At 48.9% G+C, this 26175-nt stretch overlaps 1 protein-coding gene and 1 pseudogene across 10 annotated transcripts; both read left to right on the forward strand.

The window, feature by feature from the left end:
• Positions 1–5395: 5395 nt before the first annotated feature.
• On the forward strand, positions 5396–6023 carry LOC100939313 (large ribosomal subunit protein eL19-like; annotated as a pseudogene).
• Positions 6024–8101: 2078 nt separating this feature from the next.
• On the forward strand, positions 8102–24051 carry CATIP (ciliogenesis associated TTC17 interacting protein). Of its 10 annotated transcripts, none has more exons than XM_054549831.2 (11): positions 8103–8196; positions 8382–8474; positions 8881–9081; positions 9384–9439; positions 11913–11999; positions 14386–14553; positions 16277–16401; positions 18678–18754; positions 19084–19172; positions 19378–19656; positions 21469–24048. In XM_054549831.2, exons 1-10 carry the CDS (start codon positions 8172–8174, stop codon positions 19618–19620), a joined length of 1164 nt encoding a protein of 387 aa, XP_054405806.1. In that variant the 5' UTR covers positions 8103–8171; the 3' UTR covers positions 19621–19656; positions 21469–24048. The 10 variants fall into 10 exon arrangements, with proteins under 10 accessions (XP_054405804.1, XP_054405806.1, XP_024098958.1 ...); XM_054549828.2 differs by having other exon boundaries at positions 8113–8223; positions 8382–8544; positions 21469–24051; XM_054549829.1 differs by lacking the exon at positions 21469–24048 and having other exon boundaries at positions 8102–8196; positions 8382–8544; positions 19378–19746.
• Positions 24052–26175: the final 2124 nt, after the last annotated feature.

Genomic DNA, 26175 nt, shown 5'->3' on the forward strand with positions numbered 1-26175 from the left:
TCAAAAAAAAAGAAAAGATGAAATTTGGGTGCGGACACAAAGCCATACCATATCATTAAAATAGAACAACTTATATTCCTTTGGGTATATAACCAGTAATGGGATTGCTGGGTCGAATGGTAGTTCTGTCTTTAGGTCTTTGAGGAATCACCACACTGTCTTCCACATTGGTTGAACAAATTTACACTCCCGCCAACAGTGTATAAGCGTTCTTTTTTTCTCTACAACCTTTCCAGCGTCTGTTATTTTTTGACTTTTTAATAACAGCGATTCTGACTGGTGTGAGATGGTATCTCATTGTGGTTTTGATTTGCATTTCTCTAATGATGAGTGATGTTGAGCTTTTATTCATATGTTTGTTGTCCACTTGTATGTCTTCTTCTTTTTTTTTGAGACAGAGTCTCCCTCTGTCACCAGGCTGGACAACCTCCACCTCCCGGGTTCAAGCAATTCTCCTGCCTCAGCCTCCCAAGTAGCTGGGACTACAGGTGCATGCCACACAGCCAGCTAATTTTTTGTATTTTTAGTAGAGACAGGGTTTCACTGTGTTAGCCAGGATGGCCTTGATCTCCTGACCTCGTGATCCGCCCACCTCAGCCTCCCAAAGTGCCAGGATTACAGGCGTGAGCCACCTCACCCGCCAATTTCTTACTCTTTTTTTTTTTTTTGAGACAGTCTCGTTCTGTTGCCCAGGCTGGAGTGCAGTGGCATGATCTCCGCTCACTGCAAGCTCCACCTCCCAGGTTCACACCATTCTCCTGCCTCAGGCTCCCGAGTAGCTGGGACTACAGGCGCCCACCACCACGCCCGGCTAATTTTTCATATTTTTAGTAGAGGTGGGGTTTCACCAAGTTAGCCAGGATGGTCTCGATCTCCTGACCTCATGATCCACCCGCCTCAGCCTCCCAAAGTGCTGGGATTACAGGCATGAGCCACCATGCCTGGCCTCAATTTCTTATTCTTAATAACTCCTACCACATTCCTCCCTGCGGCGATATCACGCTAACTGCTGTTAGGGGGTTTTGGGCAACGACTCTTTCTGGCTATTTCCTACTGAAAAGAGGTGTTGAATGGCGAACAGCAGCTAGGGCTCCTGCTGGGGTTGATTTAGGGGTTCTTGGAAGAATGATGTGTCCATGTGTGGTTCAGTTTGCAGCACCATTTGGGGTTTGATTGCTTCTAGGCAAGAAGAAACAATTTGAGTTATAGTACTGAGTAGACTTCGTCCAAATATCAATACAAGACATATAAGCAAGAGAGGGCTTAATAAAGGGATTAACCAATTCCATAAAGAAGACTGTAATTTATTAAAGAGAGATTGTAGCCACTGAGGGCTGAAGCTGGCATTTTCCCTGAGCCTGTTAATAATTTTGATTTTATCTTTAGGTACCTGTAGATTTTCCTTTACTTTACTAGGTGTTAATCCAAAAGCAGCATGTTTCATTTAAAAGTGCATCACTAGGGCCAGGTGCGGTGGCTCATACCTGTAATCCCAGCATTTTGGGAGGCCGAGGCGGGCATATCACGAGGTCAGGAGATCGAGACCATCCTGGGTAACACAGTGAAACCCCATCTCTACTAAACAAATACAAAAAATTAGCCAGGCGTGCTGGCGGGCACCTGTGGTCCCAGCTACTCTGGAGGCTGAGGCAGAATGGTGTGAACCCGGAAGGCGGAGCTTGCAGTGAGCCGAGATTGCACCACTGCACTCCAGCCTGGACAAGGCAGCGAAACTCCATCCCCACCCCCCAAAAAAAAGTGCATCACTAAACCCAATTAAAAAGTCCTAGCTGACTTAGTGATAGTAAAACTTTTATGCTTCCTTTTTGTCAATAACTATTATCCCGGTTATAACAATAATAATTAAGCAAAACAGGACAGCAATGGAAACTGTCCAATATTTTAGTTAGAAGGTGCTACTGTGTATAACACTATTGCAAATATTAGATTGAGGACAGCAGTTTCCACAAGTGTGGTGTGGTAGATAATTTCCATCTAAAATTTTACTTGCCGGCCGGTCGCGGTGCCTCACGCCTGTAATCCCAGCACTTTCGGAGGCCAAGGTGGGTGGATCACCTAAGGTCGGGAGTTCAAGACCAACCTGACCAACATGGAGAAACCCCGTCTCTACAAAAAAATACAAAAAATTAGCAGGGCATGGTGGCGCATGCCTGTAATCCCAGCTACTCAGAAGGCTGAGGCAGGAGAATTGCTTGAACCTGGGAGGCGGAGGTTGCAGTGAGCCAAGATTGTGCCATTGCACTCCAGCCTGGGCAACAAGAGCGAAATTCTGCCTCCAAAAAAAATTTTTACTTGCCAAGATATAGAATTCCCCTTTGAGGGTCTCTGAAGTTCCTTGGTTTTATTTTCCCAAACAAAGAAACCTCCAGGTTATGAGCACCTTACTCACTTTCTTTACCTGGCAAAATTTGCAAGATAATTGCCCAGAACTAGCATATTGATTCACCTTTTTACCTTACCCATCGCTTTTTTTTTTCCAAGTTGCAGAAGATCACCTCTTGATTCACAGGAATAAGCGGGGTTCGTCTAAAATGTAAGCAAAAAGTTTAAAAACAATTAATGAAACTAGGATTTAATGACAAACATATGATAAGCTTTGGATCAAAATTTTTCTCTTCAGTCCTCATTTTTGGTAAACACTAATTATGAATAAACTTTAGTCTTGTTAGAAATAAATTTTCAGTGCTGCAAAAGAAATAGCACTCAAGGCCAGGCACGGTGGCTCACACCTGTAATCCCAGCAATTTGGGAGGCTGATGTGGGCGGATCACAAGGTCAGGAGATCAAGGCCATCCTGGCTAACACAGTGAAACCTCGTCTCTACTAAAAACACAAAAAATTAGCCAGGCGTGGTGGTGGGCGCCTGTAGTCCCATCTACTCAAGAGGCTGAGGCAGGAGAATGGCATGAACCCAGGAGGCGGAGCTTGCAGTGAGCCGAGATCGCGCCACTGCACTCCAGCCTGGGCCACAGAGTGAGACTCCATCTCTAAAAAAAAAAAAAAAGAAAGAAAAAATAAAAGAAATAGCACTCAAACATAAATTTAAGTTTCTCAGCAAGGCAATTTTACTTCTATAGAAGGGTGTGTCTCATGGATGGAGCAATGGTGAGAGCACACCTGAACAAGGGAGGGGAAGGGGTTCTTATCCTAACTCGGCTAGTCCCTACTGCTGTGTCTTTCCCCTATTGGCTAGGGTTGGACCACACAGTCTAAGCTAATTCCGATTGGCTATTTTAAAGAGAGCAGGGGTATGAGCCAGAGTGGTGGGATAGGTAGTTTGGCAGGAAGGATGGTTACAGAACAGGTGACTCAGGATGACTAAGAACAGAGCAGGTGACCAAGGGTGACTAAGGTCAGAGCAGGTGATAGAGGCTAGGAGGGGGTTGTTTACTATAACTAGGGGCAAGGAGACGTAAAGAACGAGAAACTTTAAAATGAAGAACAAAGAACAGGAGAGCTGAACATACTGATACATTGGTTCTTTGAAGAGGATCTCAGAACTCATTGTACTTAACAATTTATAGGCTAAAACCTTTGAAGAGGAATTTATTATATCCTACAATCTTATACTTCACCTGATTATTTGCATGAAGTGCAGCAATAATGGTTATTTTTACTTACATAGGCCTTTTGCATTGGCTTTAATGAAACTCTGTTTCACAAGGAATTTCAGATAAGACTTTTAAAGCCCAGCCCAGCCATGGGTTTGTATCCTCTAACACCTGTGAGTTGGGTGATCCTCTCTTGAGGTCCCAAGATAAACTCAGAGCTTCCAGACCTGTTACAAAGTTATGTGTCTGTTCTTTTACCAGTACCATGCTGTTTGGTTACTGTGGCCCTGTAGTGTAGTTTGAAGTCAGGTAGTGTGATGGATGCAGCTTTATTCTTTTTGCTTAGGATTGCCTTAGCTATTTGGGCTCTTTTTTCATCCCATATGAATTTTAAATCGTTTTTTCTAGTTTTGTGAAGAATGACAATTGTAGTTTAATGGGGATAGCACTGAATCTATAAATTGCTTTGACTAGTATGGCCATTTTATGATATTGATTCTTCCTATCCATGAGCGTGGAATGTTTTTCCATTTGTTTGTGTCATCTCTGAGTTCTCTGCGCAGTGGTTTGTAGTTCTCCTTGAAGAGATCTTTCACTTCTCTTGTTAGCTGTATTCCTAGGTAGTTTATTCTTTTTGTGGCAATAGTGAATGGGAGTTCGTTCATGAATTGGCTCTCTGCTTGTCTGTTGTCAGTATATAGGAATGCTAGCAATTTTTGCACATTAATTTTGTATCCTGAGACTTTGCTGAAGTTGCTAATGAGCTTAAGAAGTTTTTGGGCTGAGATGATGGGGTTTTCTAAATACAGGATCATGTTATCTTCAAACAGGGATAGTTTGACTTCCTCTCTTCTTATTTGAATGCCCTTTTTTTTCTTTCTCTTGCCTGATTGCTCTGGCCAGAACTTCCAATACTATGTTGAATAGGAAAATATAAATTTTAAAACATAAGTATTGGCTGGGCGCGGTGGCTTACGCCTGTAATCCCAGCACTTTGGGAGGCCCAGGCGGGCGGATCACGAGGTCAGGAGATCAAGACCATCCTGGCTAACGTGGTGAAACCCCGTCTCTACTAAAAATACAAAAAAATTAGCCAGGTGTGGTGGCGGGCGCCTGTAGTCCCAGCTACTCAGGAGGCTGAGAGGCAGGAGAATGGCGTGAACCCGGGAGGCGGAGCTTGCAGTGAGCAGAGATTGAGCCACTGCACTCCAGCCTGGGGGGACAGAGAGAGACTCCATCTCAAACAAACAAACAAAAGTATTTTTAAAACTTTTAAGTTCAACTTACCAGTCATATAATTCTCATCATAAATCTAGTGAATGTTAACATTTTTTAGAAACAGGGTCTCACTATGTTGCCCAGGCTGGTCTTCAACTCCTGGCTTCAAATGATCCACCCACCTTGTCCTCCCAAAGTGCTGGGATTACAGGTGTCAGCCCCTGCACCCAGCCAAGGGGGCTTTAATTAATAATTGGTTGGTCTTCTTTTCAAAATTAAAACTGCTTTAGGCAGCTTATACTGCAGTTGTTCATCCAATATATTTTATTTCCTTTTTTAAAGTGATTGATTGATAAACCAGCCTCCCAAATACCTTTACTGCAACCTAATAAAAGTAAACATATAAATACAGTAAATCTTAATTTTTTTTTTAATGTTCTGATTCTACTTGCAATCTCAGTAAGAAACTTTAAAATTCTAAATCAATTATTCAATAACCCAATTTAAACTTGAATCTGCAGACGTATCTTTTAAGCACTCTAATATACCAATTTTAAACATTTTAAGAACCTGAAATAACAGATTTCTTTCCTTTCGCTGCTGCAGCCGCAGCCATAAATATGCTCAGGCTTTAGAAGAGGTTTGCTTCTAGTGTCCTCTGCTGTGGCAAGAAGGTCTGGTTGGACCCCAATGAGACCAATGAAATTGCCAATGCCAGCTCCCATCAGCAGATCCAAAAACTAATCAAAGATGGGCTGATCATCCGCAAGCCTGTGATGGTCCATTCCCAGGCTCCATGCCGGAAAAACACCTTGGCCTCCCAGAAGGGCAGGCACACAGGCATAGGTAAGCGGAAGGGTACAGCCAACGTCCAAATGCCAGAGGTCACGTGGATAAGGAGAATGAGAATTCTGCGCTGGCTACTCAGAAGATACCATGAATCTAAGAAGACTGATCGCCACATGTATCACAGCCTGTACCTGAAGGTGAAGGAGAATGTGTTCAAAAACAAGCGGATTATCCTGGAACACATCCACAAGCTGAAAGCAGACAAGGCCTACAAGAAGCTCCTGACTGACCAGGCTGAGGCCCGCAGGTCTAAGACCAAGGAAGTGTGGGCAGAGGATTACCCAGGTGCCAAGGCAAGAGACTGAAGGCACAGACTGTTTCAGTATAATAAAGAAAATAGTTAGAATAAGAATAGTCATAATACAAAGTAGATATAGAGATGATCATGGATAATTATCAATCATTATTACAAACATTGTTAATCATTAGCTTTTAATATTACTCTTTGTTGCATTACTAATATAACCTAGGAATAACTGGCGGGTATAGGGTCAGGTGCTGAAGTGACATTGTGAGAAGTGACCTAGAAGGCAAGAGGTGAGCCCTCTGTCACGCCCCCATAAGGACCGCTTGAGGGCTCCTTGGTTAAGCGGTAATGCCAGTGTTTGGGAAGACGCCCATTACTTAGCAGACCTCGAAAGGGAGTCTCCTTTCCTTGGAGGAGTCAGAGAATACTCTGCTCCACCAGGTTCTTGTGGAAGGTTGGATATTATCCAGGCCTGCCCGCAGTCATCCGGAGGCCTAAACCCCTCCCTGTGGTGCTGTGCTCCAAAGGTCACACTCCTTGTCCACTTTCATGTTCCTCCCGTACTCCTGGTTCCTCTTTGAAGTTCGTAATAGATAGCGGTAGAAGAAACAGTGAAAGTCTTAAAGTCTTTGATCTTTCTTATAAGTGCATAGAAGAAAACGCTGATGTATGCTGCCTTCTCTCTCTCTGCTTCGGCTACCTAAGAGGGAAGGGCCCCCTGTCCTGTGATCATGTGACTTTGCTTCACCTTGTCAATCACTTAAAAGACTCGCCCTCCTTACCGTGTCCCCTTGTCTTGTGTGCAATAAATATCAGCGCACCCAGCCGTTCTGGGCCACTACCAGTCTCCATGTCTTGATGGTAGTGTTCTCCCAGGCCCAGCTGTTTTCTCTTTATCTCTTTGTCTTGTGTCTTTATTTATTACAATCTCTCATCTCCGCACACGGGCAGAACACCCGCTAAGCCCCATAGGGCTGGACCCTACAGGTGGATCACTTGAGGTCAGGAATTCAAGACCAGCCTGGCCAACATGGTGAAACCCCGTCTCTACTAAAAATACAAAAATTAGCCAGGTGTGGTGGCGGGTGCCTGTAGTCCCAGCTACTTGGGAGACTGAGGCAGGAGAATCACTTGAACCTGGCAGGAAGAGGTTGCAGCTGAGATCATGCCACTGCATTCTAGCCTGGGTGACAGAGTGAGACTCTTTCTCAAAAATAATTAAAACAAACAAATAAATAAAAATAATAAAAATAAAAATATAAAAATTAGCTGGGCTTGGTGGCACACTCCTGTAGTTCCAGCTACTCGGGAGGCTGAGGTAGGAGAATCACTTGAACCCAGGAGGCAGAGGTTGCAGTGAGCCAAGATGGCGCCACTGCACTCCAGACTGGCAAAAAAGCGCCTCACCAGGAATAAGTCCAGTCGAAGAGTTTGCTATGTTGTCATTGTTGTTATCATTATTGTTACATGTATTAGAACTGTAATTTGCAGAGATATTCATGTAGCAGCTAATTGGATAGTGTGCATTTGAGACTCTGTCTGACTTTCGTTCATATCTTCTAAGGTCATTTTTTTTTTTTTTTTTTTTGAGACAGATTACAGGCATGTGCCACCACTCCCTGGTAATTTTTGTATTTTTAGAAGAGATGGGTTTCACCATGTTGGCCAGGCTGGATCTCAAACTCCTGGCCTCAAGTGATCTACCCGCCTGGGACTCCCAAAGTGCTGGGATTACAGGCGTGAGCCACTGCACCTGGCCTCTTCTAAGGTCATTCTAATGATCCATTTCTTCACTCTGCCTCTTAAGAATATCAAATGTGGGCCAGGCGCGGTGGCTCACACCTGTAATCCCAGCACTCTGGGAGGCTGAGGCAGGAGGATCACGAGCTCAGGAATTCAAGACCAGCCTGGCCAATATGGTGAAACCCCATCTCTACTAAAAATACAAAAATTAGCTGGGCGCGGTGGTGCGCGCCTGTAGTCCCAGCTACTCAAGAGTCTGAGGCCTCAAGCAGAATTGCTTGAACCTGGGAGGCAGAGGTTGCAGTGAGTTGAGATTGCGCCACTGCACTCCAGCCTGGGTGACAGAGCGAGATTGCGTCTCAAAAAAAAAAAAAAAAAAAGAATATCAAATGCTCCCTCTGCTGGACAACACCTCAAACTTGTGCTGAGCCCCAAACCTGCAGTGTCAGTAAAGTGGGTTGATGGCCCTTTAAGAGGCACTGGCCAGCTCTGGTTGCCATGGATACAGCTGGACACAGACCCGGTGGAGGCAGGCCCACAGCATGTCCTCCAAGGTTTACTCCACAGGTGGGAAGAGGACTGCTGGGGCTGGAGGTGGGGATCCTCTTCTTTCTTCCCAATCCACCCTCGGGGTAGTCTTAGAGGATTCTGTTCTTGGGTGCTGGGGCCAGGACTGAGGTACCCTGCCTTGCCTCCCTGACCCCTGCCCTTCTCCCCAGGGTCTGCCATCTTAGCCTCTCATCCTTTTGTAGGCTCCAGAGCTAAGGACCACCAGCCCTCGGGTGCGGAGTGTCTGCCACTCCCAGAGGCCAATGCTGAAGCCATCGACTTCCTCAGCTCCCTCCGTGAGCTCAGACAGTGTCGGAGTTGGGGGTGCAGGAGGGGTGCAAGTCTGGAGAGGAGGGAAGAAAGAAGGTCCAGTCTCTCTGTCTGTGTCTCTCTCTCTCTCTCTCCCTCTCTCTCCCTTTCTGTCTCTGTCTCTCTCCCTCTCTCTCTCTCTCTCTCTTTTCCTTGATTCTCCTGGGACTCAGAAAAGGCCTGAGGCCTGTTTGTTGACACTCTTCAAGGGAAGGCCCCCCGGGGACATGGGGACATGGGGCAGGAGTCTCCACCTGTCCGTGCCAGTGAGGAAGGCTGTGGGATGAGGAGGCAGGTGGGGACTGTGGGGACACTGGTGGTCATGGGGTCAGAGGATTGGATTGGGCCCCAGGAACAGGGGCTTTATCTGTTCCCACGGGCCCCTCACCCCAGACGAGGAAGAGCTACAGATGCTGTTCTTCTCTGAGACGCTGGCCATGGTCTCAGACACCGGGGAGCCTCAGGGAGAGCTGACCATTGAGGTGCAGAGAGGGAAATACCAGGAAAAACTCGGCGTGCTGACATACTGCCTCTTCGTGCATGCCTCTAGCCGAGGCTTCTTGGACAAAATGCTCTGCGGAAATTCCCTCCTGGGTAGCGTTCCTGCTGCCTGATGCCCGTCACCCTCCCCTTCCTCCACCCCTCCCCTCCACCATTCCTAGAATCTTTTTTCAGGACCAAGCCCTTGGCTTTGCCTTGGACCAGGACAAGGCACAGGGTGGGGGAGGGACGAGCGAGTTCCTCATGGACTCGGGATGAGGGCACCTCTTACCCATCCTGTAGTTTTTCTAGGACCGTATTACACCTAGTCCTCCAGCCTGCGCCACCACCTTCCCTTCCTTCAGCCTCTGACCCACATCTCCTGTGATGTCAATACCTGTGTTCCTGCACCCCAGGCTATCTCTCAGAGAAGCTGGAGCTCATGGAACAGCACAGCCAAGACTTCATCAAGGTACTTCCCAGGGCCCCAGCCTTGACCCAATCCAGGGGAGAGAAGAGAGATTTTGACTTAAAAAACAGCAGCAACAACAAACCAAAAAACCTATTTCATACACAGTGAAGCTGAAGAATAGTGGTCGTGTTATGATGCAATATAAAGCTCAAAAGCAACGCACTTCAGAACACTGATTTTAAAACATGGGGGTGGGCTGGGCACAGTGGCTCACGCCTGTAATCCCAGCACTTTGGGAGGCAGAGGTGGGCGGATCACCCTGAGGTCAGGAGTTCGAGACCAGCCTGGCCAACATAGCGAAACCCCATCTCTACAAAAATTAGCCAGGCGTGGTGGCGCACGCCTGTAGTCCCAGCTACTCGGAAGGCTGAGGCAGGAGAATCGCTTGAACCCAGGAGGCAGAGGTTGCTGTGAGCTGAGATCGCGCCACTGCACTCCAGCCTGGGTGACAGAGCAAGACTCCGTCTCAAGAAAAAAATTAAAAAACAATGAGGGTGGGCCAGGCACAATGGCTCAGGCCTATAATCCCAGCACTTTGGGAGGCCTAAGTGGGAGGATCCCTTGAACCCAGGAGTTTGAGCCAAATATGGCAAAACCCAAATATAAACAAAATTTTTGTACAAAAAATACAAAAAGTAGCTGGGTGTGGTGATGTTTGCCTGTAGTCCCAGCTACTTGGGAGGCTGAGGTGGAAGGTTCAGTGGAGCCCAGGAGGTCGAGGCTGCAGTGAGCAGTGTGTGTGCCGCTGTACTCCAGCCCGGGTGACAGAATGAGACCCTGTCTCAAAAAAAAAAAGATGGAGGTTGGGCACGGTGGCTCACGCCTGTAATCCCAGCACTTTGGGAGGCCAACGCAGGCCGATCACCTGAGGTCGGGAGTTCAAGACCAGCCTGACCAACATGGAGAAACCCTGTCTCTACTAAAAACACAAAATTAGCCAGGCGCAGTGGCTCACATCTGTAATCCCAACACTTCGGGAGGCCAAGGCAGGTGGATCACGAGGTCAGGAGTTCAAGACCAGCCTGGCCAAGATGGTGAAATCCCACCTCTACTAAAAATACAAAAACAAAATTATCCGGGCGTGGTGGTGGGCACCTGTAATCCCGGCTACTCGGGAGGCTGAGACAGGAGAATCGCTTGAACCCGGGAGGCAAAGGTTGCAGTAAGCTGGGATCGCACCACTTGAACCCGGGAGGCAAAGGTTGCAGTAAGCTGGGATCGCACCACTGCACTCCAGCCTGCGTGACAGAGCAAGACTCCGTCTCAAAAAAAAGCTTGGGGGATGGTTTCTGGTTTCTGTGGGAAGGTTTTTAGCCTTGAGTAGTTTCCAGTATGTAAACAGGTCATGTTCACATTCCACAAGTTAATTAAGTGGCTGGGGCTGGATGTGAGGGGCACAGAGCTGGGAGACTTGGAGGCCAGGTGAAAAAGGCCCCCAGGGAAGACTAGGCTCTGGGAAAGGCCAGCCCACCAGGCCTCCAGGGAGGCACAGGGCTCTCAGGCTGGAGGAGGGCTGGTGTGGGCTGGGTTCAGAGTTTGGGTATCAGGAGAACTTATCAGTGGCAACCTGCTGTCCCTGCGCCTGGCCCACCCCCATCTTTTAAAACCAGTGTTCTGAAGTGCATTGTTTTTGAACTTTATATTGCATCATAACACGACTGCTATTCTTCAGCTTCACTGTGTATGAAAGGTGTTTTTTGGTTTTTGTTGCTGCTGTTTTTTATTTTTTTATATTTTATTACTATTATTATTTTTGAGACAGAGTCTTGCTCTTATCACCCAGGCTGGAGTGCAGTGGTGCAATCTCAGCTCACTGTAACCTTCACCTTCCGGGTTCAAGCAATTCTCCTGCCTCAGCCTCCCAAGTAGCTGGGAATTACAGACGTGCACCACCACACCTGGTTAATTTTTGTACCTTTAATAGAGATGGGGTTTTGCCATGTTGGCCAGGCTGGTCTTGAACTCCTGACCTTAAGTGATCTGCCCGCCTGGGCCTCCCAAAGTGCTGGGATTACAGGCATGAGCCACAACACCCGGCCCTGCTGCTTGGTTTTTTGTTTGTTTGTTTTTGAGATGGAGTCTCGCTCTGTTGCCCAGGCTGGAGTGTAGTGGCGCGATCTCGGCTCACTGCAACTTCCATCTCCCAGGTTCAAGCGATTCTCCTGCCTCAGCCTCCCAAGTAGCTGAGACTACAGGCATGTGCCACCAAAGCCAGCTAATTTTTGTATTTTTAGTAGAGACGGGGTTTCACCGTGTTAGCCAGGGTGGTCTCAATCTCCTGACCTCGTGATCTGCCCTCCTCGGCCTCCCACAGTGCTGGGATTACAGGCGTGAGCCACCGCGCCCGGCCTGGCTGCTTTTTTTTTAAGTCACAATCTTTAAACCTCAGTTTTCTCATTAATGGAGAAGGGTCAGGTGACCTCTGGGGGACCCAGGGAGTCCCTGATCCTGCCCCGCATGCTCTGGCCCTCAGTTCCTCATCCTCCCCATGGAACGGAAGACGAGTTTGCTGAAGCAGGATGATCAGCTGGCTGTGACCAGAAGTATCAAGGAGGGTGAGGTAAGGATGAGAGCCAGATGGGAGTTGCACTCCACACTGTGAACCCAGAATATCTGAGACAGGTCCCGATCAATTTAGAGAGTTTATTTTGCCAAGGTTAAGGACGCACACATGACACAGCCTCAGGAGGTCCTGAGGAAATGGGCCCAAAGTGGTTGCGGCACAGCTTGTTTTTTTTTTGTTTTGTTTTTGTTTTTTTTTTGAGACGGAGTTTCACTCTTGTTGCCGAGGCTGGAGTGCAACGGCGTGATCTCGGCTCACTGCAACCTCCACCTCCCAGGTTCAAGTGATTCTCCTGCCTCAGCCTCCCAAGTAGCTGGGATTACGGGCATGCGCCACCACGCCCGGCTAATTCTGTATTTTTAGTAGAGAGGGAGTTTCTCCATGTTGGCCAGGCTGGTCTCAAACTCCCGACCTCAGGTGATCCGCCTGCCTTGGCCTCCCAAAGTGCTGGGATTACAGGCGTGAGCCACCACGCCCAGCCCACAGCTTGGTTTTATACATTTTAAGGAGACATGAAATATCAGTCAACACGTGTAAGATGTACATTGTTTCACCAGACGTAAAAATACAAAAAATTAGCCGGGCGTGGTGGCAGGTGCCTGTAGTCCCAGCTACTTGGGAGGCTGAGGCAGGAGAACGGCGTGAACCCGGGAGGCAGAGATTGCACTAAGCCGAGATCACGCCACTGCCCTCCAGCCTGGGCGACAGAGCAAGACTCCATCTCAAAAAAAAAAAGATGTACATTGGTTTGTTGGAAAAGGCAGGACAACTGGAGGTGGTGAAGGGGCTTCCAAGTCATAGGTAGATAAGAGACATGCTTTTAAGTTTCTGATTAGCCTTTCACTGAATACACAATTTACACGCAATGGGGGGTAGAAAAGTAGTCGCTTACGCCTTAGTCTGGCTTAGTGAAACAATAGAGCAGAGAAAGCAACCCGGGAGGCAGAGATTGCACTAAGCCGAGATCACGCCACTGCCCTCCAGCCTGGGCGACAGAGCAAGACTCCATCTCAAAAAAAAAAAGATGTACATTGGTTTGTTGGAAAAGGCAGGACAACTGGAGGTGGTGAAGGGGCTTCCAAGTCATAGGTAGATAAGAGACATGCTTTTAAGTTTCTGATTAGCCTTTCACTGAATACACAATTTACACGCAATGGGGGGTAGAAAAGTAGTCGCTTACGCCTTAGTCTGGCTTAGTGAAACAATAGAGCAGAGAAAGCCATCAGATATGCATTTATCTCACGTGAGCAGAGGGATGACTTTGAGTTCTGTCTGTCCTTTGTCCACAAGGAATTTCCTTGTGGGCAAATAGTGAGGGAGGTATATAGCTTTTTTGTCTCTTAGTAGCTACCTTGTTTAGGAATAAAATGGGAGGCAGCTTTGCCTGAAGCAGTTCCCAGCTTGACTTCCCTTTGGCTTAGTGATTTGGGGTCCCAAGATTTATTTTTCTTTCACAATGTCCTCTTCAGAACCCTGAGCGGGGACCAGATTAGATGAAGCCAGGAGTCCGGACTAAGGATTCATTCATTAGGCGGGGCGTGGTGTCTCACGCCTGTAATCCCAGCTCTCAGAGGCAAGAGGCGGGAGGATAGCTTGAGCCCAGGAGTTCGAGACCTGCCTGGGCAATATAGCGAGATCCCGTTCTCCAGAAAAAGGAAAAAAAAAAAAAGAGAGAAGGATTCATTCATTAAAAACCATATGCCCAGCTGAAGGCCAGGCGTGTGGTGACTCACGCCTGTAATTTCAGCACTTTGGGAGGCCGAGGCGGGCAGATCACTTGAGGTCAGGAGTGGAGACCAGCCTGGCCAATATGGTGAAATCCTGTCTCTAATAAAAATACAAAAATTAGCCGGGCGTAGTGTCGTGAGCCTGTAATCCCAGCTACTCAGGAGGCTGAGGCAGGAAAGTCGCTTGAACCCAGGAGCTGGAGGTTGCAGTGAGCCAAGATTGCACCACTGCACTCCAGTCTGGGCAACAGAGCAAGACCCTGTCTCAAAAGAAAAAAAAAAAAAAAAGGCTCACGCCTGTCATCCCAGCACTTTGGGAGGCCGAGGCGGGCCTATTACCTCAGGTCAGGAGTTCAAGACCAGCTGGCCAACATGGTGAAACCGGGTCTCTACTAAAATTACAAAATTTAGCCAGGCATGGTAGCCTGTAATCCCTGCTACCTGAAAGGCTGAGGCAGGAGATCGCTTGAACCCAGGAGGCGGAGGTTGCAGTGAGCTGAGACCGCGCCATTGCACTCCAGCCTGGGTGACAAAAAGCGAAACTCTGTCTCAAAAAAAAAAAAAAAAAACCGTATGCCCAACACCTGGCTTGCCCATCCCCGTGTCCCCTGCCCCTTCCTGGTTCCAGGACCCTGACCCAGATCTGTTCTGAACAGGAAGTGAAGACTAGAGTGACTTCTTTCCCCTGGAGCTCAATCAAGGGATTCATCTCAGAGGCCGCCAACCTGGTGCTGCTCAGGGTGATGGCCTGGCGGCGGATGGTGCCCAGCAATGCCCGCTTCCTTACCTTGGACACCGAGGGCAAACTCTGCTATTTGACCTATGTGAGGGGTCTCCCTGGGCAGGGGACTTGGCTTGGGAACAAACTAGAAAGGGCATGAAAAGCACTGAGATGGGGAACAGCTGTGGAGTAGAAAAGGGCGGCAGGTGGGGAGAAAACAGCACAGGTGGGAATGGGGCTTTCAAGGGCAGGAAAGCATGTTTGTCTGGGAGTGTGGGGCAGATGAATTGAGAGTGACTGAGAGGTGGGAACAGTTCAGAGAAGCAACCCTTCCACACAGAAGTCAGTCCAGGAAAAATAAATATAGTGCAAGGCTGATTTTAAAAATACATCATTTTGGGCCGGGCGCGGTGGCTCACGCCTGTAATCCCAGCACTTTGGGAGGCCGAGGTGGGCAGATCACAAGGTCAGGAGATCTAGACCATCCTGGCTAACATGGTGAAACCCCGTCTCTACTAAAAATACAAAAAAAAAAAAATTAGCGGTGCGTGGTGGCAGGTGCCTGTAGTCCCAGCTACTCAGGAGACTGAGGCAGGAGAATGGCGTGAACCTGGGAGGCGGAGCTTGCAGTGAGCCGAGATCGCGCCACTGCACTCCAGCCTGAGTGACAGAGAAGACTCCGTCTCAAAAAAAAAAAAAAAAAAAAAAAAAAGTCATTTTGGCCGGGCGCACTGATTCATGCCTGTAATCCCAGCACTTTGGGAGGTCAAGGTGGGCAGATCACTTGAAGTTAGGAGGTCAAGATCAGCCTGGCCAACATGGTGAAACCCTGTCTCTACTACAAATACAAAAATTATTAGCTGGGTGTGGTTGCAAACGCCTGTAATTCCAGCTACTCGGGAGGCTGAGGCAGGAGAATCATCACTTGAACCCAGGAGGCAGAGGTTGCAGTGAGCTGAGATCATACAACTGCACTCCAGCCTGGGCAACAGAGGGAGACTCTGTCTCAAAAAAATAAATAAATAAAAATAAATCATTTTTTAACTTTAGGAAGTGTAACATGTCCAACTTTACTGAAATATTCCTTTATTATTTCTTAACCCCAAAGGGTGTTCCGTTTTTGTTTCGTTTTTTGTTTTTAACTAAAATTTCATAATCAGCATGCCTAGGACTTCCTGCAATAGGTGATTTTAAAGCCATGCCACTGAACACACAATTTCCAGTGAAACACTTTGGGGGCTGATTTGTGTTTCTTTGACCATCTTTGTAAATTACATTCCAGGCTTGTCTATCAAAACACACCAAGCAGCAATGCATTTGACATGAACAAGCACAATCCATTCCCCTCCGTGTTCTTTGAAACATGTGTTTAATATTAGCACTTTTTTCTCCATAGCTGCAGCTATAACAGGTGTTTAAGTTTTAATCACAACAGGGACAGCCTGCCAGCAACAGTACAGATCTGAGGTGGCCACAAATCTGTCTAGTCTCACACCTCTGAGCCTCACTTTACCTCCACCCACTGGCCCTAGTAGCTCATCCTCCCTCTCCGCTCCCACACCCCTCCCCATACCGCTTCTCATCCCTGTAACAGAATTTGCCAACTAGAAGCACTTGGTCAGTGAGATGACATGGGAGGGGTCAGGGCAGGGCAACCTGGAAATAGCTCCCTATGAGGGGTTGCCAACTCAGCTTGGAGGTTGGGAGACGCAACCTCAAATGTTGTGAGGTTGTTATGAGATGGAGAAAGGGCTAAGGTAAGATGATGGGGAGCCCGTGGCGGGCATCCACCTTACCTCCCATCCCCCAATTTTGGCTGTTGCCAGCAAGACCTGGGCTTCCAGACCATCCAGGTAGACCATCAGCAGGCTGAAGTCTTCATCGTGGAGCAGACTGTCCACTCGGAGGAGGGCATCCCCATGTCCTGCCAGTACTACCTGCTCTCCGATGGGTGAGCTGCTGATGGTGGGCCCAGAGGGGTGGTGCTGAGCTTGTAGGTGCTCAAGGACACCGGCTGCTTCTGGGGATAGCACCAGGAAGAGGTGGCATTGAGATAGGAGTGTCCCTCCACTTTACCCATATCATTCACTCTTTCTTCATTTATTTGCTCGTCCTCTTAACCCTCACAGTGCCTTCCAAACCTTCTCACTGCACACCACAGCCCTGAGGGGTAGCTAGTGCAGCCACCACTGTGTAAGGCGTAATACTGAAAAACACCAAGGTTTGAATGACTGCACACTTGATGAAATCACTGTGCTGGAAGAATTGCCTGTGGCAGGCTGCTGCACACTTTCCAGCAAAGCACTGGCTCCAAATCATAAGAAAATTCAGGGCCGGGCGTGGTGGCTCACGCCTGTAATCCCAGCACTTTGGGAGGCCGAGGCGGAGATTGAGACCATCCTGGCTAACACAGTGAAACCCCGTCTCTACTAAAAATACAAAAAATTAGCCGGGCATGGTGGTGGGCACCTGTAGTCCCAGCTACTCGGGAGGCTGAGGCAGGAGAATGGCGTGAACCCAGGAAGCAGAGCTTGCAGTGAGCCGAGATCGCACCACTGTACTCCAGCCTGGGAGACAGCAAGACTCCATCTCAAAAAAAAAAAAAAAAAAAAAAAAAAGAAAAAAAGAAAGAAAAAGAAAATTCAGGTGGAAGAAAGAGTTTCTGTTTTTTTGTTTTGTTTTGTTTTGCTTTTTTGAGACAGAGTCCAGCCAAGTTTATTTCTTAAAATTTCAGCATAGGTATTGACATAATCACTACACTGGGGAAAAGGTAATCAAAACGTTGTTGGCTTTATTCCATAACCTAGTATGTTTTCGGTTTTGGTGCGATCCTAGCCCACTGCAGCCTCCAACTCCTGGGCTCAAGCAATCTGCCTGCTTCAGTCTTCCTAGTAGTTGGGACTACAGGTATGCACAACAGCTCCAGGCCAACCTTTTTTATTTTGAATGCCGCATAGCAGGAGATTCCACAATTTTTCTTTTCTTTCTTTCTCTCTTTCTCCTTCCTTCCTTCCTCTTTCTCTCTGTCTCTTTCTTGACAGAGTCTCGCTCTGTCACCTAGACTGGAATGCGTGGCATGATCTTGGCTAACTGCAACCTTCGCCTCCCAGGTTCAAGTGATTCCCTTGCTTAGCCTCCCAAGTAGCTGGGACTGCAGGTGCCTGCCACCACGCCTGGCTAATTTGTGCATTTTTAGTAGAAACGGGCTTTCACCATGTTGGCCAGGCTGGTCTCAAACACCTGACCTCAAGTGATCTGCCCATCTTGGCCTCCTAAAGTGCTGGGATTGCAGGCATGAGCCACTGCAAGAAGTGTGAGCCACTGCGACAGGCCTCTTTCTCTTTTTGAGACAGTCTTGCTCTTTTACCCAGACTGGAGTACAGTGATGCAATCTTGGCTCACTACAACCTCCACCTCCCGGGTTCAAGTGATTCTCGTGCCACAGCCACCGAAATAGCTGGGATTACAGGCGCCCGCCATCACATCTGGCTAGTTTTTTGTATTTTAAGCAGAGACGGCGTTTCACTATGTTGGCCAGGCTGGTCTCAAACTCTTGACCTCAAGTGATCCACCCATCTCAGCCTCCCAAAGTGCTAGGATTACAGGCCTGAGCCACCGTGCCTGGCCAAGAGGCTCCATGATTTTCTAGTGCTGTACCTCTAAAGATCCTTTTTGTTTTTTTTTAAACGGGGGACCTAATACTTGCCAAGCCCTGTGTGTTATTTGGAGATCCAGAAATGAACACCACCCAGGAACTTAAAAAACAAGAGAGGGAGGCAGAAGTAAAGAGGCCCAGGACAGGTCTCTCAAGGGGCACTGTCATGTATGAGTCTGCTTAGGCTGCCATAACAAAATACCACAGGCTAGGTGGCTTCAAGAGAAATATATTTGCTGGAAGGCTGGAAGTCCAAGATCATGGTGCCATCAGGGTTGGTTTCTGGTGAGGGCTCTCTTCCTAGCTTGCAGACAACTGCCTTCTCAATGTGTCTTCACATGGCCTTTCTTCCGTGCATGAGTGAAGAGAAAGCTCTCTGGCATCTCCCTTTTCTTATAAGGGCACTAATCCTATCTGATTAGGGCCCCACCCTTATGACTGCATGTAAACATAATGACCTCCCCAAAACCCCTACCTCCAAATACCACCACACTGGGGGTTAGAGAGACAATTCAGTCCATAGCAGGCAGTCTAGGAAGATTCTCACTCTCACATGTTGTGTTGCATTCCAGGCACCTGGCCAAGAGAATACAGGTGGGCTCCCCAGGGTGCTGCATCATCACCAAGATGCCTATCTTGAGGGAAGAGGGTGAGTGAAGCCCAGGCCTTGGGCAGCCAGGGAGAGTGAAGGGGAGTGGGGAAACCTGGGCCTTCCAGGATGCAGGGGGCTGGACTGAGCGTGCTGTAAACGGGACAGGAGCCTGGAATCAGCTGGAGAACATCTGCCCTCCAGCCCCTGACCCTAAGCAGTAAGAGGAGGATCTTTCTTACTGGAAGCCCCTTCCTGCAACTCTGCCCATGTGGGCAGAATCCTGGGGTTTCACCTGAGCCTTCTGTTTGGGTGTTCTCGGGATCCCGCTGTGTATCCAAGGAAGGTTCTGGGGTGCGGACGCCCAGCCTTCCTTGTTCCCCTCCCAGATGAGATTGAGCCACGCCCAGTGTTTGAGAAGAAGCCCCTGGTATGGGAGGAGGATATGGAGCTCTATTCGAAGTTCCTGGACCGGAAGGTGAGGGGAGGCTCCACCAGCCTGGGGTTCCCATTCCCCCATGGGCCTTAAATTCATTACTGATCTCTCTGCACCTGATTGAAATGCACACCCGTAGGGGCTGGAAGGTTCCAGCGCCCCTTAGCTCTCCTTGGAGCGAGTGGGTGGGGTCTCCTGGGGCGCGGGGTTCCCGTCCGGCTGAGTCTCGGGCTCTGTCCCCCGCCAGGAGGAGCTCCGGCTCGGCCACGCCAGCTATCTGCGGCAGCACCCCGAAGCCCACGCGCTCATCTCCGACTTCCTGCTCTTTCTGTTGCTGCGCCAGCCGGAGGACGTGGTCACCTTCGCTGCCGAGTTCTTCGGCCCCTTCGACCCGTGGCGTCCGTCGTCACCGGCCTTGGGCTCCTCCCACCGGCCCAACCCTTTCCGCTCCCTGGAGCCGGAGGGAGACGCCCGCTCGGGGGCGGCCTAAGCGGGGCCCAGGCCGGGACAGGGCAGGAAACCAGGGGTAGGGCTGGGACGCGGGTGGGACGCGCCGGGGCGGGTGCGCTTTCCGGGCTGCGGTTTTGGGGGAATAAAAGGGGCCCTCCCGCGGCTCTGCAGTGCCCGCCGACAGCTTCCCTGGCTAGCGTCTAGTGTCTCGGGCGACAAATAGGAACCGTTACCGTCGTACCTCGAGTAGATTTCAGCCTTTCCTCCTAGATGCTGTTTTCATCATGATCCCCATTCCACAGATAAGAACACAGAGGCACAGAAAGTTTAACTTTTGGAGTTAGCAGGTGGGGAGGCAGAATTTGAACCTGAACATTGGACTTGAAAGCTCACACTCGGCCGGGCGCGGTGGCGTAAACCTGTATTGCCAGCACTTTGGGAGGCCGAGGCGGGCGGATCACCAGGTCAGGAGATCGAGACCAGCCTGGCCAACACGGTGAAACCCCATCTTTACTAAAAATACAAAAAATAGCCGGGCATGGTGGCGCGCGCCTGTAATCCCAGTTACTCAGGAGGCTGAGGCAGGAGGATCGCTTGAACCCCGGAGGCGGAGGTTGCAGTGAGCCGAGATCTCGCCATTGCACTCCAGCCTGGGCGACAGAGCGAGACTCCGTCTCAAAAAAAAAAAAAAAAGAAAAGAAAATGAAAAAGCCCACAGTCTTACTAGGTTAGCACGGCGGGGCGGGGCGCCTTGGCACTCAGATCTTACGGTCGCAGAGCATAATTGCCCAACCCACCGCCCAAAGAAAAATAAAACGCGGCGGGGGATTGGGGAGGGAGGAGGGCCAACGCGGACCACCGCTGGCTTAGCTCAAAACCCCTGAAATCTCGCAAACGCAGCTAGCACTCAACGCTCGAGCTCCTCCCTGTTCCCACTGACACAGAGGGACCCCCAGACTCCGGAGGTGGGGGGTCCGAGAGTAAAAATAATGGGCAGATGATCGTCACATCCTCTGGGCTCCTCGTGGAACGTCAGTGCTGGCCAGTGGCTTCTGTCCGGATGCTCAGTAGCAAACTTTAGGCAAGCTCCCCTGAGGGAGTGGTGGGGGTGCAGGCTCCCTCCTTCCCTTGTTCCTTCATCAGACCTGCTACTGCAGACTCCAGAGATGCTTTGCTCTCTAGTGGACAGTATGACCAGACACCTACAAGGCTGGGTGGGATGCGGGGGTGGGGGGAGGACCTGAGAATCACAGACAAAAGGCTTTATGGAGGACCATCACTTGAGTTGAGCCTTGAAGAATTTTTAAAAAATATTTCTTATTGTCCCTCTCCCTTATTTCAAAAGAAATACATGTTCATAAGATAAAACTTGGGAAAGGGAGATAAACCAAAAGAAGAAAACGAAATCATTTTACTCTCTCTACCTAGAAGCAGCTGCTCACCGTTTTGGCAAATATCCTCTCTACTCTCCTATGCATAAAAGCAGCTGGTGTTTGTTGAGTGTTCACTCTGTCAAGCCCTTTTCTAGATTGTTTGATCTGGTCTTTATAACTCCAGGGGACTTTATTTATTTATTTTTGACTGGGTCTTGCTCTGTCACCCAGACTGAAGTGCCATGGCACAATCACTGCTCACTGCAGCCTTGACTTCCTGAGCTCAAGCGATCCTTCCACCCCAGCCTGAGTGGCTGGGACTGCAGGCATACACCACCACACTGGGCTAAATTTTTTTTTTCTTTTTTTAAGAGATGAGGGTCTCACTATGTTGCCCAGGCTGGTCTCAAACTCCTGGCCTCAACTGACCCTTCCATCTTGGTCCCCCAAAGTTCTGGGATTACAGGCATGAGCCACTGCATCCAGCCTCAATTTCCTTTTTCTTTTTTTTTCAGAGACCAGTCTCCCTGTGTTGCCCAGGCTGCTCTTGAACTCCTGGGCTCAAGCAACCCACCTCCCTCAGCCTCCCAAAGTGCTGAAATTACAGGCATGAGCCACTGCAGACAGCCTCTATTTTTGCTATTATAAACAGTGTTGCACTGAACATCCTTGTAGCTAAATCTTTGCATATATCAACAGTTATTTCCTTAAGGATACATTCTGACAAGTGACATTGCTGAACTAATTTTAAGACTTTTATTTTAGCATATTGCCAAATTCTACAGGGGTTGGATTTCTGTTAAGGTGAGGTAAAGCATTCCAGACAAAGCAAATAACATGAGCAAAGGACAGAAGTAGGAAAGTGTAATGCATGTCTGTGGTCAAGAGCAGTGGTACGCAATAGAACTTTCTGTAATGATGGAGAGTTGAGGGTGGGGACTTCAGGAAAGCCCTCTCTAGGGTCTCAGTTGAGCTGGGACCTAAATGATAAGGAGTCAGACTTGTGAAGAGTTGAGGGAAAAGCCTTCTAGGCAGAAGGAACAGCAAGTGCAAAGGCTGTGAGCACGGCATGTTGGGAACAGGCCGTTGAGGCCGGAGCATGAAGGGGCGGGAGAAAAGCACGCGGTAACTGCAAGATGCGCAGGGCAGGATCACAGAGGGTCGCCCAGGCCCTGGCAAGTTCTCTTCATCTGTGGAGAACGGAAACAGGCTGACCCAACCCCATGCACCCAGAACATTCCCAGAAAGATCCACAGAGCTCCCTTTAGTCCCAGAAACCCTGCAGCGGTTGGAGGAGGCCAAGGCAGCAGCTTGCAACCCACCCAGGTTCATCCTTCACTGAACTCTTACATCAGGTGCCTGCAATAGGGAGGAGCTGAGCCACTTCCCTGTCTCCTCTGTGACGTCTATTTCAAAACTGGTTTATTTTAAAATCTTAGTATTTGTTCCCAGAACCACCATGACTCCGTCCTCTTGCTCCATAATACTGACGTACATTTCTCAGCCGGCAGCAGTGGCTCATGCCTGTAATTCCAACACTTTGGGAGGCCCACGCGGCAGATCACTTGAGTCTAGGATTTTGAGACCATCCTGGATAACACAGCGAGACCCTGTCTCTACAAAAAATACAAAAAGTCAGCTGGGCAAGGTGACACAAGGCTATAGTCTCAGCTACTCAGGAGGTTGAGAGGGGAGGATTGCTTGAGCCCAGGTGTTCAAGGCTGCAGTGAGCTGTGATTGCGCCACTGCACTCCAGCCTGGGTGACAAAGACAGACTGTCTCTAAAAAAAGTTAAAAAAAAAAAAAAAAAAACAGATGCATTTTTCGGCATAAAGAAAAAAACATGTTGAGCAATTCTGAAGTGCCAGGCACTGGGTCTAGGGATGCTGTGGCCAGCAAACAGGCCAGGGGCCACTTGCATGGCCCACAGTCAGCCTAGAGAGGAAGTGACAGCCCTCAGTAATCCCATGGGGGGATATAAAAGTATAGGGCATGGGAAGGGCTAAGAAGGGAATCTAGACATGCAGTGAGAGTGCCTAATGCAGCCGTGTCCTAGTATGGGGCTCCAGGGAGGAGGAAGGAAATAAGTAGTGATAACAGCCTGGACTCAGTGGCTCACGCCTGTAATCCCAGTAATTTGGGGGCCGAGGCCGGATGATTGCTTGAGGCCAGGAGTAGGAGACCGGGCTATGTAGTGAGGCCTTGCCTCTACAACAAAACTTATTTATTTATTTAGAGGCAGAGCCTTGCGTTGTCACCCAGGCTGGAGTGCAGTGACGCCATCTCCGCTTGCTGCAACTTCCACTTCCCAGGTTCAAGCGATTCTCCTGCCTCAGCCTCCTGAGTAGCTATGACTACAGGCATGGGCCACCACACCCAGTTAATTTTTGTATTTTTAGTAGAGAAGGGATTTCAGCATGTTGGCCAGGCTGGTCTCAAACTCCTGACCTCAAGTGATCCACCCACCTAGGTCTACCAAAGTGCTGAGATTACAGGCATGAGCCACTGCGCCCCACCAAAAAAAATTTTTTTAATTAGCCAGCCATGGCGGCAGTTACCTGTAGTCCCAGCTGCTCAGGATGCTGAGGAGATAGGATACCTTGAGTCCTGAAGTCCAAGCGTACAGTGAGTTATGATCTTGTTACTGCACTCCAGCCTGGGCAACAGAGTGAGACTCTGTCTCTAAAACACAAAATAAAATAAAAATATTTTTTAAAATAGTAACAATATTAAGAGGAAACCCATAATACATGTGATTCTCACAATATCCCTATGAGGTGGTTTCTATTACTATTCGCATATTACAGATGAGGAAGAGATCAAGGCTCATGGCCACACACTGGTTAGTGTCAGAGCCAGAATTTGGACTCAGAGAGTCTGGCTCCAGAGCCCATGTGCCAATCCACTCTCCTAAACAGATCAAATGTCACTCCCTGGAGGTAGATCCCAGAACAGAGACGAGTCACCTTCCTGCTTTAATACATGCAGAGTAGGCTTGACTTTACACTTTCTCCTTCCCCAGGCACCCAGAAACTAGTGCATTCTTTCTTTCTTTCTTTCTTTTTTGAAATGGAGTTTCACTGTTGTTGCCCAGGCTGGAGTGCAACGATGCGATCTCGGCTCACTGCAACCTTCGCCTCCCGGGTTCAAGCGATTCTCCTGCCTCAGCCTCCTGAGTAGCTGGGATTACAGGCATGCGCCACCACGCCCAGCTAATTTTGTATTTTTAGTAGCAATGATGTTTCTCCATGTTGGTCAGGCTGGTCTCGAACTCCCAACCTCAGGTGATCCGCCCGCCTCGGCCTCCCAAAGTGCTGGGATTATAGCTGTGAGCCACTGGGCCCAGCCTCAGTGCATTGTTCCTTAGTGCATTGTCACCACTGGCAGCCTCACTGCTATGGCTTGCCTGGGTAGAAGAGGAGGGCATTGTGCTAAGGGAGCACATAGCCTGGCCTGGGAGAGATCAAGGATGGCTTCCTGGAGGAGGTCACACCAGAACTGAATCCTGAAGGACAAGAAGTCACTTACCAGGCCAAGGGTACAGAGGCTGTTTCAGGAGGAAGCAGCATATGCAAAGGCCTAGAGGTGAGAGGGAGGGAGCACTGAGGGAAGGAGTCTGAGCTACTGCAAGGAACTCAGGAGAAGATAGTGAAGAGTGTGGGAGCCCAACTAAAGCATTGCCTGCCGCCCCAGAGACTGAGAAACTCTGGAAGTGGGTTAGGCAAATGCCCAAATGCATACCTGTGTCTGTGTTGTTTTTTCCCCTCCCACAAAAGGCCTTAATGAGAGCAGATAAGCTAAGAGCAATGCTACAGATGGAGTCCTACAAGAAGAGTCTAGGCCGGGCGGGGCATGGTGGCCCACACCTGTAATCCCAGCACTTTGGGAGGCCGAGGTGGGCAGATCACGAGGTCAGGAGGTCGAGACCAACCTGGCTAACACGGTGAAACCCCATCTCTACTAAAAAAATACAAAAAATTAGCCGGGCGTGGTGGCGGGTGCCTGTAGTCCCAGCTACTCAGGAGGCTGAGGCAGGAGAATGGCATGAACCCAGGAGGCAGAGGTTTGCAGTGAGCCGAGATGGCACCACTGCACTCCAGCCTGGGCAACAGAGCGAGACTCCGTCTCAAAAAAAAAAAAAAAAAGAGTCTAGGCCAGGTGCGGTGGCTCCCGCCTGTAATCCCTGTACTTTGGGAGGCCAAGGTGGGTGGATCACGAGGTCAGGAGTTCAAGACCAGCCTAGCCAACATGGCGAAACCCCGTCTCTACTAAAAATACAAAAATTAGCCAGGCGTGTCACACGCCTTTAATCCTAGCTACTTGGGATGCTGAGGCAGGAGAATCGCTTGAACCCAGGAGGTTTCAGTGAGCCGAGATCGTGCCATTGCACTCTAGCCTGGGCGACAAGAGCAAGACTCCGTCTCAAAAAAAACCCAAAAAACAAAAAAAAACTAAAGAAGAGTCTAGCATTTTGACACCCAGCTAGACAAAATAAAAAGCCAGGGCTGGAGTGTCCCTGGAAGGTGCAGACCTAGCCTATTGAATCTGTCAGGCTCTTCCTTTAATAATCTGCTATTCCAACACCAGCATTATAAAATCCGTTCTTGTTCAGTTGGATGGTTTTCCCATTTTGTTTTATGATATGCCGTCTTGTGTCACTTAATGACAGGGATATGTTCTAAGGAATGTGTCATTAGGAAATTTTGCCATCCTGTAAACATCATAGAGTTTTACATACACAAACCTAGATGGCATAGCCTACTACACACCTAGGCTGTATGGTATAGCCCACTGCTCCTAGGTTAAAAATGTGTATAGCATGCTATTGTACTGAATACTGTAGGTAATTGTAACACAATGGTAAGTATTTGTGTATCTAAACATATCTAAGCAGGCCGGGCACAGTGGCTCATGCCTGTCATCCCAGGACTTTGGGAGGCCGAGGCAGGCGGATCACGAGGTCAGGAGATCGAGACCATCCTGGCTAACATGGTGAAACCCTGTCTGCTAAAAATACAAAAAATTAGCTGGGCGTGGTGGTGGACACCTGTAGTCCCAGCTACTCGGGAGGCTGAGGCAGGAGAATGGCGTGAACCCGGGAGGCAGAGCTTGCAGTGAGCCAAGATCAGGCCACTGCATTCCAGCCTGGGCAACAGAGCAAGACTCCGTCTCAAAAAAAAAAAAGTAAATTAAAAAAAAAAATTTTTTTTTTAAATCTAAGC

This window comes from Pongo abelii, chromosome 11, assembly GCF_028885655.2.
Source record: "Pongo abelii isolate AG06213 chromosome 11, NHGRI_mPonAbe1-v2.0_pri, whole genome shotgun sequence".
In the NCBI taxonomy this organism is placed as follows: Eukaryota; Metazoa; Chordata; class Mammalia; order Primates; family Hominidae; genus Pongo; species Pongo abelii.

Coding starts and splice junctions, on each gene's coding strand:
- CATIP (XM_054549828.2), top strand. CDS start 8,128: ATGGATACAGCTGGACACAGACCCGGTGGAGGCAGGCCCACAGCATGT. Junction 8,545..8,880: donor GAGAGGAGGGAAGAAAGAAG/GTCCAGTCTCTC, acceptor CCCTCACCCCAG/ACGAGGAAGAGCTACAGATG. Junction 9,440..11,912: donor ACAGCCAAGACTTCATCAAG/GTACTTCCCAGG, acceptor TCTGGCCCTCAG/TTCCTCATCCTCCCCATGGA.